The 23,005-nt window shown below is 43.7% G+C and overlaps 1 protein-coding gene across 2 annotated transcripts; it reads left to right on the top strand.

Moving 5' to 3' along the window:
- The first annotated feature begins 10,460 nt into the window (after positions 1-10,460).
- LOC106571203 (CMRF35-like molecule 8) lies at positions 10,461-16,196 on the top strand. Of its 2 annotated transcripts, none has more exons than XM_045693517.1 (8): positions 10,461-10,757; positions 11,653-11,722; positions 12,082-12,176; positions 12,409-12,449; positions 12,906-12,986; positions 15,081-15,215; positions 15,730-15,781; positions 16,004-16,196. In XM_045693517.1, exons 1-7 carry the CDS (start codon positions 10,640-10,642, stop codon positions 15,769-15,771), a joined length of 582 nt encoding a protein of 193 aa, XP_045549473.1. In that variant the 5' UTR covers positions 10,461-10,639; the 3' UTR covers positions 15,772-15,781; positions 16,004-16,196. The 2 variants fall into 2 exon arrangements, with proteins under 2 accessions (XP_045549473.1, XP_013999463.1); XM_014143988.2 differs by having other exon boundaries at positions 10,462-10,757; positions 16,007-16,196.
- Positions 16,197-23,005: the final 6,809 nt, after the last annotated feature.

Here is a 23,005-nt window from a genome sequence, read left to right as displayed (position 1 = left end):
CTCTCCCACACCTTCCATTTGGCAAATCTGACCATAATTCTATCCTCCTGATTCCTGCTTACACGCTAAAATTAAAGCAGGAAGCACCAGTGACTTGGTCTATAAAAAAGTGGTTAGATGAAGCAGACGCTACGCTACAGGACTGTTTTGCTAGCACAGACTGGAATATGTTCTGGGATTCTTCCGATGGCATTGAGGAGTACACCACATCAATCACTGGCTTAATCAATAAGTGCATCGAGGAAGTCGTCCCCACAGTGAATGAACATACATACCCCAACCAGAAGCCATGGATTTCAGGCAACATTCGCACTGAGCTAAAGGGTAGAGCTGCCGCTTTCAAGGAGCGGGAATCTAACCCGGAAGCTTATAAGAAATTCTGCTATGCCCTCCGACTAACCGACTAACTGAAACATGCATGAGAGCATCAGCTGTTATGGAAGACTGTGTGATCATGCTCTCCGCAGCCGATGTGAGTAAGACCTTTAAACAGGTCAACATTCGCAAGGCTGCAGGACCAGACGGATTACCAGGATGTGTACTCCGAGCATTTGCTGACCAACTAGCAAGTGTCTTCACTGACATTTTCAACCTCTCCCTGTCTGAGTCTGTAATACCAACATGTTTCAAGCAGACCACCATAGTCCCTGTGCCCAAGAACACTAAGGTAACCTGCCTAAATGACTACCGACCTGTAGCTCTCACGTCTGTAGCCATGAAATGCTTTGAAAGGCTAGTCATTGCTCACATCAACATCATTATCCCAGAAACCCTAGACCCACTCCAATTTGCATACCGCACCAACATATTCACAGTTGATGGAATCTATATTGCATTCCACACTGCCCTTTCACATGTGGACTAAAGGGACACCTATGTGAGAATGCTATTGATTACAGCTCAGCTTTCAACACCATAGTGCCCTCAAAGCTCATCACTAAGCTAAGGACCCTGGAACTAAACACCTCCCTCTGCAACTGGATCCTGGACTTCCTGACGGCCGGCCCCAGGTGGTAAGGGTAGGTAACAACTCATCCGCCACGTTGATCCTCAAGACAGGGGCCCCTCAGGGGTGCGTGCACAGTCCCCTCCTGTACTCTCTGTTCACTCATGACTGCACGGTCAGGCACGACTCCAACGCCATCATTAAGTTTTCCGATGACACAACAGTGGTAGGCCTGATCACCGACAACGGTGAGACAGCCTATAGGGAGGATGTCAGAGACCTGACCGTTTGGTGTAATGACAACAACCTCTCCCTCAATGTGATCAAGACAAAGGAGATGAATGTGGACTACAGGAAAAGGAGGCTCGATCACACCTTCATTGTCATCGACGAGGCTGTAGTGGAGTAGGTTGAGAACTTCAAGTTCCTTGGCGTCCATATCAACAACAAACTAACATGGTCATGGTCCAAGCACACCAAGACAGTCGTGAAGAGGGCACGACAAAACCTATTCCCCTTCAGGTGACTGAAAAGATTTGGCATGGGTCCTCAGATCCTCAAAAGGTTTTACAGCTGCACCATCGAGAGGTTGCATCACTGCCTGGTATGGCAACTGCTCAGCCTCCGACCGCAAGGCACTACAGAGGGCAGTGCGTACGGCCCAGTACATCACCGGGGCCAAGCTTCCTGCCATCCAGGACCTATATACCAGGCAGTGTCAGAGAAGGCCCTAAAATTTGTCAAAGACCCCAGCCACCCTATTCATAGACTGTTCTCTCTGATATAGTACGGCAAGCGGTACCGGAGCGCCAAATCTAGGTCCAAGAATCTTCTAAACAGCTTCTACCCCAAAGCCATAAGACTACTTAACAGCTAATCAAATGTTTACACCCACTATTTGCATTGCCCCCCCCCGCGCCTTTTACGCTGCTGCTACTCTCTGTTATTATGTATGCATAGTCCCTTTAATAACTCTACCTACATGTACATGTTACCTCAATTACCTCAAAACCGGTGCCACCGCACTTTGCCTCTGTACCGGTACCCCCTGTATATAGCCCCGCTATTGTTTTTTACTGCTTGTCTTTAATTATTTGTTATTCTTATCCCTTACTTTTTTTGGTATTTTCTTAAAACTGCATTGTTGGTTAAGGGCTTGTAAGTAAGCATTTCACTGTATTCAGGGCGTGTGACTAATAACATTTGATTTGAAGTGCTTGTTGAATGTCCTTCAGAAAGTCTGTTGTCTGTTTGTTTAATGTAAAATAGCATTGTATCTGGTCAAACACAATTTTTTCCAGAAGTTTACTAAGGGTTGGTAACAGACTGATTGCTCTGTTATTTGAGCCAGTAAAGGGGGCTTTACTATTCTTAGGTAGAGGAATTACTTTTGCTTCCCTCCAGGCCTGGGGGCCCACACTTTGTAGTAGGTTTAAATTGAAGATGTGTCAAATAGGAGTTGCAATATCGTCCGCTATTATGCTCAGTAATTTTCCATCCAAGTTTTCAGAACCTGGTGGCTTGTCACTGTTGATAGACAACAATCATTTTTTTCAACTCTTCCACACTCACTTTACTGAATTCAAAATTACAATTCTTGTCTTTCATAATTTGGTCAGATAAACAGTGCCTTAGGAAGTATTCAGATCCCTTGACTCTTTCCACATTTTGTTAAGTTACAGCCTTATTCTAAAATTGATTCAATATATTTTTCTCTGCAATCTACACACAATACCCCATAATGACAAAGCAAAAATAGGATTTTAGCAATTTTTGCAAATGTATGACCTTATTTACATAAGTATCCAGACCCTTTGCTATGAGAGTCGAAATTGAACTCAGGTGCATCCTGTTTCCATTGAACATCCTTGAGATGTTTCTACAACTTGATTGGAGTCCACCTGTGGTAAATTCATATGATTGGACATTATTTGGAAAGGCACACATCTGTCTATATAAGGTCCCACAGTTGACAGTGCATGTCAGAGCAAAAACCAAGCCATGAGGTCGAAGGAATTGTCCGTAGAGCTCCGAGACAGGATTGTGTCGAGACACAGATCTGGGAAGAGTACCAAAAAATGTCTGCAGTATTGAAGGTCCCCAAGAACACAGTGGCCTCCATCATTCGTAAATGGAATTAGTTTGCAACCACCAATACTCTTCCTAGAGCTGGCTGCCCAGGCCAAACTGATTAATCGGGGGAGAAGGGCCTTGGTCCGGGAAGTGATACTATGTAATTAAGGTCTTTAAGTTTTCTATTTTTAATACATTTGCTGAAGTTTCTAAAAACCTGTTTTTGCTTTGTCATTTTAGAGTATTATGGGTCGATTGATGAGGGGAAAACAACTATTTAATCAATTTTAGAATAAGGCTGTAACATAACAAAATGTGAAAAAAGTCAAGGGGTCTGAATACTTTACATTTACATTCTTCACATACAGTGCATTTGTAACGGGAGAAAAGCTGTACCAACAAAGTTACTGTTGAAGTTTACATACACTTAGGTTGGAGTCATTAAAACTTGTTTTTCAACCACTCCACAAATTTCTTGTTAACAAACTATAGTTTTGGCAAGTCGTTTAGGACATCTACTTTGTGCATGACACAAGTAATTTTAGCAACAATTGTTTACAGACAGATTATTTAACTTATAATTCACTGTATTACAATTCCAGTGTGTCAGAAGTTTACATACACTAAGTTGACTGTGCCTTTAAACAGCTTGGAAAATTCCAGAAAATGTCATGGCTTTAGAAGCTTCTAATAGCCTAATAGACATCATTTGAGTCAATTGGAGGTGTACCTGTGGATGTATTTCGAGGCCTACCTTCAAACGCGGTGCCTCTTTGCTTGACATCATGGGAAAATCAAAAGAAATCAGCCAAGACCTCAGAAAAAAAATTGTAGACCTCCACGTCTGGTTCATCCTTGGGAGCAATTTCCAAACGCCTGATGTTAGCACGTTCATTTGTACAAACAATAGTACGCAAGTATAAACATAATGGGACCACGCAGCCGTCATACCGCTCAGGTGTCACGACTTTCACCGAAGGTGGCTCCTCTCCCTGTTCGGGCGTTGCTCGGCGTTCGTCGTCGCCGACCTACTAGCTGCCACCGATCCCATTTTCCTTTTCATTTAGTTCTGTCTGGTTTTACACACCTGTGTCTTGTTTTTTGATTTCGGTGGGTTTATATTTCCCTGCAGCAGGCTAGGCTGTGTGCGGGATTATTTTGCTGTAGGCAACATGTAAGGGGTGCGTGCCTGCACCACGGGCATTGTTTGTTGTTTGTACGGTATGTGTTTACCGTGGACATTTGGCTTGTGGCATAACGGAGTTGAGATTTCTCCCCTGTATGTGTCGTGGTGTTTTTCGGATCTGCCAAAATAAACTCTGGATTTTCCTGGAACCCTTCTACTCTCCTGCTCCTGATTCCACACACCCCCCTCCATCGAGAGGCATTGTTACATCAGGAAGAAGTTCTGTCTCCAAGAGATGAATGTACTTTGGTGCGAAAAGTGCAACTCAATCCCAGAACAACAGCAAAGGACCTTGTGAAGATACTGGAGGAAACAGGTACAAAAGTATCTATATCCACAGTAAAACGAGTTCTATATCGACATAACCTGAAAGGCTGCTCAGCAAGGAAGAAGCCACTGCTCCAAAACTTCCATAAAAAAGCCAGACTGTGGTTTGCAACTGCACATGGAGACAAAGATCATACACTTTGGAGAAATGTCCTCTGGTCTGATGAAACAAAAATAGAACTGTTTGGCCATAATGACCGTCGTTTCTGTTTGGAGGAAAATGGGGGATGCTTGCAAGCCGAAGAACACCATCCCAACCATGAAGCACGGGGGTGGCAGCATCATGTTGTGGGGGTCCTTTGCAGCAGGAGGGGCTGGTGCACTTCACAAAATAGATGGAATCATGAGGTAGGAAAATTATGTGGATATATTGAAGCAACATCTCAAGACATCAGTCAGGAACTTAAAGCTTGGTCGCAAATGGGTCTTCCAAATGGACAATGACGCCAAGCATACTTCCAAAGGTGTGGCAAAATGGCTCAAGGACAACAAAGTCAAGGTATTGGAGTGGCCATCACAAAGCCCTGACCTCAATCCCATAGAAAATTTGTGGGCAGAACTGAAAAAGTGTGTGCGAGGAAGGAGGCCTGCAAACCTGATTTAGTTGCAGCAGCTCTGTCAGGAGGAATGGGCCAAAATTCACCCAACTTATTGTGGGAAGCTTGTGGAAGGCTACCCAAAACATTTGACCCTAGTTAAACAATTTAAAGGCAATGCTACCAAATTGTATTTATTTTATTTATTTCACCTTCATTTAACCAGGTAGGCAAGTTGAGAACAAGTTCTCATTTACAATTGCGACCTGGCCAAGATAAAGCAAAGCAGTTCGACAACATACAACAACACAGAGTTACACATGGAGTAAAACAAATATACAATCAATAATACAGTAGAAAAATAAGTCTATGTACAATGTGAGCAAATGAGGTGAGATAAGGGAGGTAAAGGCAAAAAAAGTCCATGGTGGCAAAGTAAATACAATATAGCAAGTAAAACACTGGAATGGTAGATTTGTAGTAGAAGAAAGTAGAAATAGAGATAATGGGGTGCAAAGGAGCAAAATAAAATAAATAAATACAGTAGGGGAAGAGGTAGTTGTTTGGGCTAAATTATAGATGGGCTATGTACAGGTGCAGTGATCTGTGAGCTGCTCTGACAGCTGGTGCTTAAAGCTAGTGAGGGAGATAAGTGTTTCCAGTTTCAGAGATTTTTGTAGTTCGTTCCAGTCATTGGCAGCAGAGAACTGGAAAGTGAGACGGCCAAAGGAGGAATTGGCTTTGGGGATGACCAGAGAGATATACCTGCTGGAGCGCATGATACAGGTGGGTGCTCCAATGGTGACCAGTGAGCAGAGATAAGGGGGTACTTCACCTAGCAGGGTCTTGTAGATGACCTGGAGCCAATGGGTTTGGCAACGATTATGAAGCGAAGGCCAGCCAACGAGAGCGTACAGGTCGCAGTGGTGGGTAGTATATGGGGCTTTGGTGACAAAATGGATGGCACTGTGATAGACTGCATCCAGTTTGTTGAGTACGGTATTGGAGGCTATTTTGTAAATGACATCGCCGAAGTCGAGGATCGGTAGGATGGTCAGTTTTACGAGGGTATGTTTGACAGTATGAGTGAAGGATGCTTTGTTGTGAAATAGGAAGCCAATTCTTGATTTAACTTTGGATTGGAGATGTTTGATGTGAGTCTGGAAGGAGAGTTTACAGTCTAACCAGACACCTAGGTATTTGTAGTTGTCCAAATGTTCTAAGTCAGAACCGTCCAGAGTAGTGATGCAGGACAGGCGGGCAGGTGCAGGCAGCAATCGGTTAAAGAGCATGCATTTAGTTTTACTTGTATTTAGGAGCAGTTGAAGGCCACGGAAGGAGAGTTGTATGGCATTGAAGCTCGTCTGGAGGGTTGTTAACACAGTGTCCAAACCAGAAATATACAGAATGGTGTCGTCTGCGTAGAGGTGGATCAGAGACTCACCAGCAGCAAGAGCGACATCATTGATGTATACAGAGAAAAGAGTTGGCCCAAGAATTGAACCCTGTGGCACCCCCATAGAGACTGCCAGAGGTCGGGACAACAGGCCCTCCGATTTGACACACTGAACTCTATCAGAGAAGTAGTTGGTGAACCAGGCGATGCAATCATTAGAGAAACCAAGGCTATTGAGTCTGCTGATGAGGATGTGGTGATTGACAGAGTCGAAAGCTTTGGCCAGGTCAATGAAAACGGCAGCACAGTATTGTTTCTTATCAATGGCGGTTCCGATATCGTTTAGGACCTTGAGCGTGGCTGAGGTGCACCCATGACCAGCTCTGAAACCAGATTGCATAGCGGAGAAGGTGCGGTGGGATTCGAAATGGTCAGTAATCTGTTTGTTGACTTGGTTTTCGAAGATCTTAGAAAGGCAGGATGGATGGATATAGGTCTATAGCAATTTGGGTCAAGAGTGTCCCCTCCTTTGAAGAGGGGGATGACAGCAGCTGCTTTCCAATCTATGGGAATCTCAGACGACACGAAAGAGAGGTTGAACAGGCTAGTAATAGGGGTTGCAATAATTTCGGCAGATAATTCAAGAAAGAAAGGGTCCAGATTGTCTAGCCCGGCTGGTTTGTAGGGGTCCAGATTTTGCAGCTCTTTCAGAACATCAGCTGAATGGATTTGGGAGAAGAAGAAATGGGGAAGGCTTGGGCGAGTAGCTGTGGGGGGTGCAGTCCTGTTGGCTGCAGTAGGGGTAGCCAGGTGGAAAGCATGGCCAGCCGTAGAAAAATGCTTATTGAAATTTTCAATTATAGTGGGTTTATCGGTGGTGACAGAGTTTCCTATCCTCAGTGCAGTGGGCAGTTGGGAGGAGGTGTTCTTATTCCCCAATGACTTTACAGTGTCCCAGAACTTTTTTGAATTTGTGTTGCAGGAAGCAAATTTCCTTTTTCTAGCTAAGGCTAGCTTTTCTAACTGCCTGTGTATATTGGTTTCTAACTTCCCTGAAAAGTTGCATATCACGGGGCTGTTCGATGCTAATGCAGAACGCCATAGGATGTTTTTGTGTTGGTTAAGGGCAGTCAGGTCTGGGGAGAACCAAGGGCTATATCTGTTCCTGGTTCTAAATTTTTTGAATGGGGCTTGCTTATTTAATAAGATGATGAGGAAGACATTTTTTTAAATAACCAGGCATCCTCTACTGACGGGATGAGGTCAATATCCTTCCAGGATACCAGGGCCAGGTCGATTAGAAAGGCTTGCTCGCTGAAATGTTTCAGGGAGCGTTTGACAGTGATGAGTGGAGGTCGTTTGACCGCTGACCCATTACGGATGCAGGCAATGAGGCAGTGATCGCTGAGATCTTGGTTGAAAATGGCAGAGGTGTATTTATAGGGCAAATTGGTTAGGATGATATCTATGAGGGTGACAGTGTTTACGGCTTTGGGGTGGTACCTAGTGGGTTTATTAATAATTTGTGTGAGGTTGAGGGTGTCAAGCTTGGATTGGAGGATGGCTGGGGTGTTAAGCATGTCCCAGTTTAGGTCACCTAGCAGCATGAGCTCTGAAGATAGATGGGGGGCAATCAGTTCACATATGGTGTCCAGAGCACAGCTGGGGGCCGAGGGTGGTCTATAGCAGGCGGCAACGGTGAGAGACTTGTTTTTAGAGAGATGGATTTTTAAAAGTAGAAGTTCAAATTGTTTGTGTACAGACCTGGATAGTAGGACAGAACTCTGCAGGCTATCTCTGCAGTAGATTGCAACACCGCCCCCTTTGGCCGTTCTATCTTGTCTGAAAACATTGTAGTTAGGGATGAAGATTTCAGAGTTTTTGGTGGACTTCCTAAGCCAGGATTCAGACACGGCTAGGACATCCGGGTTGGCAGAGTGAGCTAAAGCAGTGAATAAAACAAACTTAGGGAGGAGGCTTCTAATGTTAAACCTCTCTAGGATATGTCGTCCCACCTAGTCAACAGCCAGTGGAATCGAGTGGAGCGATATTCAAATACCTTAGAAATGCTATTACTTCAATTTCTCAAACATATGACTATTTTACACCATTTTAAAGACAAGACTCTCGTTAATCTAACCACACTGTCCGATTTCAAAAAGGCTTTACAACGAAAGCAAAACATTAGATTATGTCAGGAGAGTACCCAGCCAGAAATAATCACACACCCATTTTTCAAGCTAGCATATAATGTCACAAAAACCAAAACCACAGCTAAATGCAGCACTAACCTTTGATGATCTTCATCAGATGACACTCCTAGGACATTGTGTTATACAATACATGCATGTTTTGTTCAATCAAGTTCATATTTATATCAAAAAACAGCTTTTTACATTAGCATGTGACGTTCAGAACTAGCAAACATACCGAAAACTTCCGGTGAATTTACTAAATTACTCACGATAAACGTTCACCATTCAAAGAGTTTTAGAAACTTTAGGGTGTTTTCTATGCAAATCAAACAATTATATGCATATTCTAGTTTCTGGGCACTAGTAATTACCAGATTAAACCGGTGCGTTTTTTATCCGGATGTGAAAATACTGCCCCCTACCCTAGAGGTTAACATGCATGAAACCAAGGCTATTACGGTTAGAGAAGTCATCAAAAGAGAGTGCCTGGGGAGTAGGAGTGGAGCTAGGCACTGCAGGGCCTGGATTCACCTCTATATCACCAGAGGAACAGAGAAGTATGAGGATAAGGTTACGGCTAAAAGCTATAAGAATTGGTCATCTGTGACGTAGAGATGACAAGGAGCAGTAGAGCAGTAGAGAGAAAAAGGAGCAGGTTTCTGGGGGCGATAAAATAGCTTCATGGTATAATATACAGACAAAGGTATGGTAGGATATGAGTACAGTGGAGGTAAACCTAGGCATTTAGTGATGATGAGAGAGATATTGTCGCTAGAAACATCATTGAAACCAGAAGATGTCACAGCATGTGTGGGTGGAGGAACTGAGAGGTTGGATAAGGTATAATGAGCAGGGCTAGAGGCTCTACAGTGAAATAAGCCAATAAACACTAATCAGAACAGCAATGGACAAGGCATATTGACATTAAGGAGAGGCATGCTTAGCCGAGTGATCAAAGGGTCCAGTGAGAGTTAGATAGCTAGCCGAGCCATAGGTAGCAAGCTGGTAGGAGATGGAGGGAGGTCTGTTTTTAGCCACCTCGTGCGATTCCGTCTGTATATTAGTGGGCTTCCGTGTGGTAGGGGGGACCAGTCCAATTGGCAAAATAGTTAGTTATAGTGGCCCAAGAAAATTGTCCGATAGACCTATTCAGATAGCAGCCGATAAGACAGCTAACGATTAGCGGGCCGCAGATGGGCATTCGGGTTACGTCGCGACGGAGGGGCCAGTTGGATAACTCCCTCGGGCAGATAACGTCGGTGGTCCAGTCGTGAAGGACCGATGGGGCTCCGCATTTACATACACTCAATACAAATTGAGTGTATGTAAACTTCTGACCCACTGGGAATGTGATGAAAGAAATAAAAGCTGAAATAAATCATTCTCTCTACTATTATTCTGACATTTCACATTCTTAAAATAAAGTGGTGATCCTAACTGACCTAAGACAGGTAGGTTTTACTAGGATTAAATGTCAGGAATTGTTAACTGAGTTTAAATGTATTTGGCTAAGGTGTATGTAAACTTCTGACTACAACTGTGAGGGGGGGTGGGGGATAGGCCAATTAAAGTTTAAAAAAATGAAAGGGTAACATGTTTCTATGAAGTGCTGAATTTGAGGTCAGGTACTGGGACTGGACACATGCTGAAACTCTGAAGACAGGAGCAGTAGCTTGTCCTATCAATAACACTTCCTGTATTATGTGTGTTATAGTCCAGATGAAATGTATTTTCTGCTGTGAGAATTTGCTTGAATTCGAATCTGTGTTTTCTGTTGTTGTGTCTACAGGTGCTTATCGTGTGTCTGTGAAGACAGGAGGCTCCATCACCATCTCATGTCCCTATTATCATTATTATATCAAACATTTGAAATACTTATGTAAAGGAGATAATTTTGACAGTTGCTCCCCTGTTGTACATGCTAAACCTCATAAGGGCACAGCTAAGGCCTCAGTCTCTGATGACATTAACCAGCTAACCATGACTGTGACAATGACTGATCTGGAGCCAGAGGACTCTGGACGTTACTATTGTGCTGTGGAGGTCAATGGTGGACAAGATGTCAGGGCAGAATGGTTCCACCTATCTGTCATACCAGGTAAGATCCTGCAACTCTTCCATATGATTACATGACTGGTGTTCTGATTACATTTACTGATATCACTATTATTGTTCAAGTAGGAATGAGGACTGTTGGTATATGTCTACTTTCTGTTCTTTATCCATCATATCATCATTATGATATTTGTGGTCAGTTGTTACAAAAAAAACACTTGATCACTCAGGACCTTCTTTGGTGTCTGTACCATTGTGTTCAGGTACTCCAGAACTCTATGTGGACCAACAGGAGGTGACAGGAGTTGAAAGAGGGACTGTCATTGTAAATTGTTACTATAGTAACACTGGAAATAGGAAGTGGTGGTGCAGTATTGGTGTCAATGGTTCCTGTGTGGGGGGGGATTCTGGGACAATAGATGGAACATTAGTGACCCTACAGCAGACCACTGATGCCACCAGAGGAAACATCTTAATGGTGACTATGAGTGAACTCAAGATGGAGAACACTGGCTGGTACAAGTGTGGAGTGGGAGACCTTATAATGCCTGTTCAAATCACTGTCAGACAACAAACCACCACACAAAGTATCACCACTATGACCAGTGAGTAGAGAGCAATCAGATACTGTAGAATTAACTATTAACCTGGTTTTATCCAGTCTTGCTGGCTGATCATCTAAAACAAATTGGACTTTAACCTGATTAAAAGCCTTTGTGAGTACTTAGCGGTCCTAACATTGGTTTGAACTCAGCAGTGCTAATACTAAGTTAAAATCCACATGTTGGTGTAAATGAAATAAGCTAGACAAGAAGGTCATAGATTATCCACAATGTCTTGTTACAGTTCTGTGTATCTTGGGTACACCGGTCATAATTCCATTGTTTTTATCTCACAGCGACCAAAGCTCCAACCACTGAACATTCCTTTCTCTCCAGCTGCTGAGCCTGTTCAGACTGACAACACAGTCCAAGGACCTGAGGGGGACAAGGAGAAGGACACCATGAGGTAATTATCACCCATTCAGCTGTATTTCACACTTACTCTTCCAAATGGATGACAATAGAAATATGAATAAAGGTAACATTTTCTGGTTTTGACACTAGCGTTTAGGTCACAAAAAGACCCTCCTTAAACGTTTTCACACAGAGTATAGGTCAAGACACTGTTAGAGACATTTACCACTGCCTCATTTCTCTGTGGTTGTAGAAGTAACAGCACTCTATTATTGGATGGTGAAGTTTTACACATAAAAGGTGTGAAGATCTGAACAAATGTTTCCATTTTCTCTTAGCAGTATAAAAAACATCAGAATTGTGTTCTAATCTATAGACTGTATTTTAAAAGAAACGTTCTCTCACCATCAGTTCCATAGATCTAAAAGTCCTACTGATTCCTCTGGGAATGTTGGTGGTGGTGATGTCTGGTGTCCCAGTCACATGGAAGATGTGGCGAAAGTATAGTAAGTATTCATTCTATAATGATTTAATGAAAAAGTGATCAGTTTGATTTTGGAGATATTTTCAGGAGACAGTAAATATTTTCCTTAAAGACAACTGTATTAGCATATGTTATAACCAATGTATCTTGACATAATTGGAGAAGACTCAAAAGTATTACTCTATGATGAATGTATGCAGTATTATTCAAGTATATCTGAGGTCTCTAATACCGCATCTCTTTCTTTATTCCAGAGGACAATAAGGCCATGGACCAGACAACAAACACCTCAGGGGTAGGCTACACTCATGTTCCTCTCATCTGACTCAAGGCCTTGTGGGTAATCCACTGTCTGTGAAAAATGAAAGACATGGCCATGGACAGGACATCAGATGGACTTAAATCACACAGTAACTCTTCAGCTACAGCTTAATGTCCATTGTAACTGTACAATTTAGACATGGTAACTGTATTTTTACAGTCAGTGCTACATACCCAGGACTGTTGAGACAGTGTGATGTCAGTTTGTCAAAGTGGTTTGCAGTGTAGAGCTAATAATAGGATCTGTTGAACAGTCACTGGTTAAAGTACCACTCCAGATATTTCTGAACTATTCCAATTGAAAAAGGATAGTCCAAGCTTAAATACAGTAAAATACACATACTTAAAGGTAAAAAAAAACATGTTCTAAATAAAATAGTATTTTGTATTAGTAGTTTTCTGAACTGTTCTGAGGAAAAAACTTGTGCAGGACCCATTTGCTGCCAATGGTGATGTGACGTACAGCACTGTTGTCACCAAGAGGAGGAACCAGCTAAATGTACAGACCAAGGTAAGGCTGCTATTCTGATCACTATGATGTTAATAGATTAAGTTGTAGCTGTGTTGTACTGTCGGCTATGTAGCAGACTGGTGCATGAGGATAAATTATAGATGAAGTCACATATTTGTTAGACAATTTAAATGTCTTACGCTGTAAACATTTTGGAGTTTTAATGTCTTTATCAAATCAAATTTTATAGGTTGCAAACATATATTTAGCGGATGTTATTGCAGGTGTAGCGTAATGCTTGTGTTCCTAGCTACAGCAGTGCAGTGGTATCTAACAATTCACAACAATAGACACAGATCTAAAAGTAAAATAATGGAATTAAGAAATATTAGGACGAGCAATGTTGGAATTCGGAGTATAAATATATGTGTGTGTGATGGGATGTATATACATTATGGACAGTATGTCGATAGAATAATGACTATATCTGTAGAATATGTGGGATAGAATAGTATATATACAGCAATAGTGGAATAGGATGGCATTGACTAGAATACAGTATATACATTCAAAATGAGTAAAACAGTATGTAAACATTATTAAAGTGACCAGTGATTCCATGTCTATGTACATAGAGCAGCAGCCAAAAAGGTGCAGGGTTGTGTAACCGGGTTGTAGCCGCTAGTGACAATGACTAAGTTCAGGGCAGGGCACTGGGTGGATTTCACCCAGTGATGGCTATTTAAGAGTCTGACAACCTTGCGATAGAAGCTGTTTCAGCGTCTTGGTCCCAACTTTGATGCACCGGTACTGACTTCGCCTTCTGGATGGTAGCGGGGTGTACAGGCCGTGGCTCGGGTGGTTGATGTCCTTCATTATCTTTTTGGCGTTCCTGTGACATCGGGGGGTGTAGGTGTCCTGGAGGGCAGGCAGTGGTGTGCCCCCGGTGATGCGTTGTGCAGACCGCACCACCCTCTGGAGAGCCCTGCGATTGCAGGCGGTGCAGTTGCCAGACCAGGTGCTGATACAGCCTGACAGGATGCTCTCAATTGTGCATCTGTAAAACTTTGAGGGTCTTATGGGCCAAGCTAAAAAAAATTCAGCCTCCTGAGGTTGAAGAGGCACTGTTGTGCCTTATTCACTACACCGTCTGTGTGGGTAGAACATTTCAGATTGTCAGTGACGTGTACGCTGAAGAACGTGAAGCTATTCACTTTCTCCACTGCGGCCCCGTCGATGTGGATGGGGGCGTGCTCCCTCTGCTGTCTCCTGAAGTCCACGATCTGCTCCTTAATTTTGTTAACGTTAAGGGAGAGGTTATCTACCTGGCATCACTCTGCCAGGGCCTTCACCTCCTCCCTGTAGACTGTCTCATCATTGTTGGCAATCAGGCTACTATTGTTGTGTCATCTGCAAACTTGATGATTGAGTTGGAGGCGTGCTTGGCCACACAGTCATGGGTGAACAGAGAGTACAGGAGGGGGCTGAGCACACACCGTGGTGGGGCCCCTGTGTTGAGGATCAGCGTAGTGGAGGTGTTGTTTCCTACCTTCAACACCTGGCCCGTCAGGAAGTCCAGGACCCATTTGCACAGGGCGGAGTTGAGACCCAGAGCTAAATGATGAGCTTGGAGGGTACTATGGTGTTAAAGGCTGAGCCGTAGTAAATTAACAGTATTCTAACACTGGTATTCCTCTTGTCCAGATGGGATAGGGCAGTGTGCAGTGCTACGGCGATTGCATCGTCTGTGGATATATTGGGGCGGTATTGAATTGGGTCTAGGGTGTCAGGTAAGGTGGAGGTGATATGATCCTTAACTAGCCTCTCAAAGCATTTCATTATGACAGAAGTGAGTGCTATGGGGCAAAAGTCATTTAGTTCTGTTGCCTTTGCTTTCTTGGGTACAGGAACAATGGTGGACAACTTGAAATAAGTGGGGACAGCAGACTGGGAAAGGGAGAGATTGAATATATCTGTAAACACCAGCCAGCTCGTCTGCGCATGCTCTGAGGACGCGGCTAGTGATGCTGTGTCGGCCGGCAGCCTTGCAATTCTTTATGTCCCTATTCCATTGTTTCCAAGCTGTAGCCTGCATTCCATTGTCACAAATTGTCCCTCTTCACCTCTCTACCTGTGTGTGTCCCTCTCTTCTAGGTAGAACCTGATGATAATGTGGTCTACAGCTCACTAGCCCTACAGCTGGACCCATTTCCTGCCAAAGGTGATGATGATGTGACGTACAGCAGTGTTGTCCCCAAGAGGAGGAACCACCTAAATGTACAGACCAAGGTAAGGCTGCTCACTATGATGTTAATATATGAAGTTGTATCTGTGTTGTACTGTCAGCTATGTGGCAGACTGGTGGGGTTATAGATGAAGTCACATATCAGGGTTATTGTCCTACAAGAGGAACATCAGGAAACAAACAACAGTCAGACATAAATAGCACCACCCACCTGTCCATAGGAGGAAGATCCATGGAACTGTTTAGAGTTGTGATAGTCCCTGGGATGAAACTCCTCCTGAAGCTCATTCAGGAGGTACAGGATGGCTGTGTCATCAGAATACTTGAACAGGAGGGTTTTGGTCTGTGATTTGTCAGTCATTGGTGTATAAGTTGTAGACACTGAAAATGTGTTATTCTGTAAACATTTCTGAGTTTTAATGTTTATGTGTCTCTTCCTTGTGTCAGCATATTCTGCAACAAATGGTTGAAGTGTTTCCAAGCAGTCTACCTACATTCCATCATCACGAATTGTCCCTCTTCACCACTCTACCTGTGTTTGTCCCTCCTCTCCTCTAGGCGGAACCAGATGATAATGTGGTCTACAGCTCACTAGCATAACACCACACAGGTCAGTGTTGACTTATCTTCTCTCTCATGTACCTACACAGATGATGCTAATCTCTCAACAAAGAAACAAATAGACAAGACCATACATTACTACTGTATGTGTACAATACATCACTCTTTAGTCTCACACTTTTTTATCCTTATAATACAGAGAAGCTGACTACATTGTTATCATTATTTCTATAACATGCCTGTATTGTGCGCCAAACTACTTTCTTTCCAGCAGAGGGCAGCAACACAGCAGTGACTGACAGTGAAGATCTTGGTCCCAAAGAGCCCTTATCCTGGAAGGACATCCCACTCCCCCTCCTGTGTCACAACATGAGTCATGACTATCTATCTGCCTCCAACATGCTTCTTCCCACACCTCCTAACCCACCTGTCTCCTTGTTGTGTCCATAAACTACTGAAGACAGTCTGCTGTGCTTGTTTTGATTATCACCACATACACTATATACAATAGTATATGGACACCCCTTCAAATTTGTGGATTCGACTATTTCAGCCACACCCGTTACTGACAGGTGTATAATATTGAGCACAAAGCCATGCAATCTCATTAGACAAACACTGGCAGTAGAATGGCCTGACTGATGAGCTCAGTGACTTTCAACGTGGCACTGTCATAAGATGCCACCTTTCCAACAAGTCAGTTCGTCAAATGTCTGCCCTGCTAGATCTGCCCCGGTCAACTGTAAGTGCTGTTATTGTGAAGTAGAAACATCTAGGAGCAACAATGGCTCAGTTGCGAAGTGGTAGGCCACACAAGCTCACAGAACTGGACAGACGAGTGCTGAAGTGTGTAGCATGAAAAATCGTCTGACCTTGGTTGAAACACTCACTACCCAGTTCCAAACTGTTAGTAGAGAGCTTCATGAAATGGGTTTCCATGGCCGAGCAGCCGCACTGTCACGGTTGTCGTCGGTGAAGGAGGACCAAAACGCAGCAGGTATGTGCAGGCTCATCTTGATGTTTATTTGCTTTCAAAATGAACATACAAAAATAACAAAACACAAACGATCAACAAAAACAGTCTGGTAAGGCACAAGGCGAAACACAGAACAATCTCCCACAAAATACAAGACAAACACACCCAACTAATATAGGACTTCCAATCAAAGGCAACACCAAACAGCTGCCTTCAATTGGAAGTCCAACCCCAATTAACTAAACATAGAAATACCTAAACATAAACCAAAACCCGTAAATACTAAATCAAACACCCTTTTAACAAACACACCACCCCGAACCACATAAAACGAATACCCTCTGCCACGTCCTGACCAAACTACAATACTAATTAACCCTTATACTGGCCAGGACGTGACACGCACACAAGCTTAAGATCACAATGTGCAATGCCAAGCGTCTGCTGGAGTGGTGTAAAGCTCGCCGCCATTGGACTCTGGATCAGTGGAAACACGTTCTCTGGAGTGAGGAACCACACTTCACCATCTGGCAGTCCGATGGACGAATCTGGGTTTGGCGGATTCCAGGAGAACGCTACCTGCCCCAATGTATAGTGCCAACTGTAAAGTTTGGAATAATGTTCTGGGGCTTTTTAACCTCTATGGGCTAGGTGGGACGCTTGCGTCCCACCTACGTAACAGCCACTGGCAGCCTGTGGCGCGATTTTCAAAACGTTAAAAATCCTATTACTTCAATTTCTCAAACATATGACTATTTTACAGCTATTTAAAGACAAGACTCTCGTTAATTTAACCACACTGTCCGATTTCAAAAAGGCTTTACAACGAAAGCAAAACATTAGATTATGTCAGCAGAGTACCAAGCCAGAAATAATCAGACACCCATTTTTCAAGCCAGCATATAATGTCACCAAAACCCAGAAGACAGCTAAATGCAGCACTCACCTTTGATGAGCACTCGCCCCCCTCCTCCCTCTCTGCGGATGACTTCGTCAACCATTTTGAAAAGAAGGTTGACGATATCCGATCCTCGTTTGCTAAGTCAAACGACACCGCTGGTCCTGCTCACACTGCCCTACCCTGTGCTTTGACCTCTTTCTCCCCTCTCTCTCCAGATGAAATCTCGCGTCTTGTGACGGCCGGCCGCCCAACAACCTGCCCACTTGACCCTATCCCCTCCTCTCTTCTCCAGACCATTTCCGGAGACCTTCTCCCCTTCCTCACCTCGCTCATCAACTCATCCTTGACCGCTGGCTACGTCCATTCCGTCTTCAAGAGAGCGAGAGTTGCACCCCTTCTGAAAAAACCTACATTCGATCCCTCCGATGTCAACAACTACAGACCAGTATCCCTTCTTTCTTTTCTCTCCAAAACTCTTGAACGTGCCGTCCTTGGCCAGCTCTCCCGCTATCTCTCTCAGAATGACCTTCTTGATCCTAATCAGTCAGGTTTCAAGACTGCGCATTCAACTGAGACTGCTCTTCTCTGTGTCACGGAGGCTCTCCGCACTGCTAAAGCTAACTCTCTCTCCTCTGCTCTCATCCTTCTAGACCTATCTGCTGCCTTTGATACTGTGAACCATCAGATCCTCCTCTCCACCCTCTCCAAGTTGGGCATCTCCGCGCGGCCCACGCTTGGATTGCGTCCTACCTGACAGGTCGCTCCTACCAGGTGGCGTGGCGAGAATCTGTCTCCGCACCATGCGCTCTCACCACTGGTGTCCCCCAGGGCTCTGTTCTAGGCCCTCTCCTATTCTCGCTATACACCAAGTCACTTGGCTCTGTCATATCCTCACATGGTCTCTCCTATCATTGCTATGCAGACGACACACAATTAATCTTCTCCTTTCCCCCTTCTGATAACCAGGCGGCGAATCGCATCTCTGCATGTCTGTCAGACATATCAGTGTGGATGACGGATCACCAGCTCAAGCTGAACCTCGGCAAGACGGAGCTGCTCTTCCTCCCGGGGAAGGACTGCCCATTCCATGATCTCGCCATCACGGTTGACAACTCCCTTGTGTCCTCCTCCCAGAGTGCTAAGAACCTTGACGTGATCCTGGACAACACCCTGTCGTTCTCCACTAACATCAAGGCGGTGACCCGATCCTGTAGGTTCATGCTCTACAACATTCGCAGAGTACGACCCTGCCTCACACAGGAAGCGGCGCAGGTCCTAATCCAGGCACTTGTCATCTCCCGTCTGGATTACTGCAACTCGCTGTTGGCTGGGCTCCCTGCCTGTGCCATTAAACCCCTACAACTCATCCAGAACGCCGCAGCCCGTCTGGTGTTCAACCTTCCCAAGTTCTCTCATGTCACCCCGCTCCTCCGCTCTCTCCACTGGCTTCCAGTTGAAGCTCGCATCCGCTACAAGACCATGGTGATTGCCTACGGAGCTGTGAAGGGAACGGCACCTCCATACCTTCAGGCTCTGATCAGGCCCTACACCCAAACAAGGGCACTGCGTTCATCCACCACTGGCCTGCTGGCCCCCCTACCTCTGAGGAAGCACAGTTCCCGCTCAGCCCAGTCAAAACTGTTCGCTGCTCTGGCACCCCAATGGTGGAACAAGCTCCCTCACGACGCCAGGACAGCGGAGTCAATCACCACCTTCCGGAGACACCTGAAACCCCACCTCTTTAAGGAATACCTAGGATAGGATAAAGTAATCCTTCTAACCCCCCCTAAAAGATTTAGATGCACTATTGTAAAGTGGTTGTTCCACTGGATATCATAAGGTGAATGCACCATTTTGTAAGTCGCTCTGGATAAGAGCGTCTGCTAAATGACTTAAATGTAATGTAAATGTAATGATCTTCATCAGATGACAACCCTAGGACATTATGTTATACAATACATGCATGTTTTGTTCAATCGAGTTCATATTTATATCAAAAACCAGCTTTTTACATTAGCATGTGACGTTCAGAACTAGCAAACTTCCGGGGAATTCGCTAACATTTTACTAAATTACTCACGATAAACGTTCACAAAAAGCTTAACAATTATTTTAAGAATTATAGATACAGACCTCCTCTATGCACTCGATATGTCCGATTTTAAAATAGCTTTTTGGTGAAAGCACATTTTGCAATATTCTAAGTACATAGCCCAGGCATCACGGGCTCGCTATTTAGACACCCGGCAAGTTTAGCACTCACCATAATCATATTTACTATTATAAAAGTTTGATTCCCTTTTGTTGTCTTCGTCAGAATGCACACCCAGGACTGCTACTTCAATAACAAATGTTGGTTTGGTCCAAAATAATCCATCGTTATATCCGAATAGCGGCGTTTTGTTCGTATGCGTTCCAGACACTATCCGAAATAGTAAAGAAGTGTCGCGCATGGCGCAATTCGTGACAATAAAATTCTAAATATTCCATTACCGTACTTCGAAGCATGTCAACCGCTGTTTAAAATCAATTTTTACGACATTTTTCTCGTAGAAAAGCGATAATATTCCGACAGGGAATCTCCTTTTCGGCAAACAGAGGAAAAAAATCCCAAAGGCGGGGCGGTCGGGTCATGCGCCTAAGCCCAGTGTCCCTTGATCGGCCACTTGAGAAAGGCGATAATGTGTTTCAGCCTGGGGCTGGAATGACGACATTCTGTTTTTTCCCGGGCTCTGAGCGCCTATGGACGACGTGGGAAGTGTCACGTTAGAGCAGAGATCCTTAGTAAATGATAGAATTGGAAAAGAAGTTCAAGAAATGGTCAGACAGGCCACTTCCTGTAAAGGAATCTCTCAGGTTTTGACCTGCCATTTGAGTTCTGTTATACTCACAGACACCATTCAAACAGTTTTAGAAAATTTAGGGTGTTTTCTATCCATATGTAATAAGTATATGCATATTCTAGTTACTGGGTAGGAGTGGTAACCAGATTAAATCGGGTATGTTTTTTATCCAGCCGTGTCAATACTGCCCCCCTAGCCCTAACAGGTTAATGGTTCGGGCAACGCCCCTTAGTTCCAGTGAAGGGAAATCTTAACACCATGATTTTGTGCTTCCAACTTTGTTGCAACAGTTTGGGGAAGGCATTTTCCTGTTTCAGCTTGACTGGCATGCACAGAACCCTGACCTCAACCCCATCGAACACCTTTGGAATGAATTGGAATGCCGATTGCGAGCCAGGCCTAATCGCCCAACATCAGTGCCCGACCTCACTAATGGTTTTGTGGCTGAATGGATATACTGTCTGACTCTGTAAAGCCAGTTGGGTTCTCAGTATATCGTGCCGACAGGAACAAACATCTCTCCGGGAAGCAGAAGGTTGGAGGTATGTTTTATGATTAATGACTTATGGTGTAACTGTGATAACATACAGGAACTCAAGTCCCGACCTAGAATATCTCACAATCAAATGCCGACCGTAATATCTCCCAAAATAATTTTTGTCAATAATAGGCACAGCGGTCTATGTCCCCCCTCAAGCTGATACCATGACGGCCCTCAAAGACTCTTCACTGAACTTTATGCAAACTGGAAACCACATATCCTGAGGCTGCATTTATTGTAGCTGGGGATTTTAACAAAGCAAATATGAGGAAAAAGGCTCCCCGAAATTCTATCAACATATTGATTCTTGTACTCGCTGCTAAAACTCTTGACCATTGTTATACTACTTTACAGAATACATATAAGGCCCTCCCCCGCCCTCCATTTGGCAAATCGGACCACAATTCCATCTTGCTCCTCCCCTCCTATAGGCAGAAACTCAAACAGGAAGTGCCCGTGGTAAAGTCTAGTCAACGCTGGTCTGACCAATCTGAATCCACACTTCAAGATTGTTTTCACGTGGACTGGGATATGTTCAGAGTAGCATCAGAAAATAATATTGACAGATAAACTCATTCGCCGTATCGGTTTATCAGGAAGTGCATAGGAGATGTTGTACCCACTGTGACTATTAAAACCTACCCCCAACCAGTTACAAATTCAAAACAACAAAAATCTCATAATTCAAATTTCTCAAACATAGAACTATTATATCCCATTTTAAAGATACACTTCTCGTTAATCCAACCACATTGTCCAATTTCAAAAAGGCTTTACGGGGAAAGCATAGCATTAGATTCTGTTAGGACAGCACCTATACAAGAAAAACCACACAGCTATCTTCCAAGCAAGGAGAGGCGTCACAAAAAACAGAAATACTGCTAAAATTAATCACTAACCTTTGATGATCTTCATCAGATGGCACTCATAGGACTTCATGTTACACAATACGTGTATGTTTTGCTCGATGAAGTTCATATTTATATCCAAAAACCCCATTTTACATTGGCGTGTAATGTTCAGAAATCATTTGCCTCCCAAAACTTCCGGTGAATGAGCACATCAATTTACAGAAATACTCATCATAAACGTTGATAAAATATTAAACTGTTATTGAAAGAATGATAGATACACTTCTCCTTAACCTTTTTGGGCTAGGGGGCAGTATTTTCACGGCCGGATAAAAAACGTACCCGATTTAAACTGGTTACTACTCTTGCCCAGAAACGAGAATATGCATATTATTAGTAGATTTGGATACAAAACACTCTAAAGTTTCTAAAACTGTTTGAATGGTGTCTATGAGTATAACAGAACTCATATGGCAGGCAAAAACCTGAGAAGATTTCAAGCAGGAAGTGCCCTGTCTGCGATTTTGTAGTTCTGCTTTTGCTTGTCTATTGAAACTACAGTATCCGTGGGGTTTTGTTGCACTTTCTAAGGCTTCCATTGGCTCTCTAAAGCCGCCAGAAAGTGGATTGGGGCGTCACCTGTCTCTGGGCAAAGTATAGGAGCACAGTTTGTCAGTGGACTGCCTGAGGACAAAGGGAACGAAAATGTGCATTCACGAGACCTCGCCATTTTTTCTTTCCCTCTTTGAATGAATACAACATTGTCCGGTTGGAATATTATCGCTATTTTACGAGAAAAATAGCATAAAAATAGATTTTAAACAGCGTTTGACATGCTTCTAAGTACGGTAATGGAACATTTTGACATTTTGTGTGTCGATATGTGCTCGCGCGTTACCCTTTGGATAGTGACCTGAACGCACAAACAAAACGGAGATATTTGCACATAACTATGGATTATTTGGAACAAAAACAACATTTGTTGTGGAAGTAGCAGTCTTGGGAGTGCATTCTGACGAAGGACAGCAAAGGTAATCCAATTTTTCTAATAGTAATTCTGAGTTTAGTGATCCTTGACGTTGGCGGGTGTCTGAATAGCTAGCCTTGATGGCTGAGCTATGTACTCAGAATATTACAAAATGTGCTTTCGCCGAAAAGCTA

Source organism: Salmo salar, chromosome ssa01 (assembly GCF_905237065.1).
Source record: "Salmo salar chromosome ssa01, Ssal_v3.1, whole genome shotgun sequence".
NCBI lineage: Eukaryota > Metazoa > Chordata > Actinopteri > Salmoniformes > Salmonidae > Salmo > Salmo salar.
Note: the sequence above shows the minus strand (reverse complement) of the source record. Positions and strands in the feature narration are given on the sequence as shown.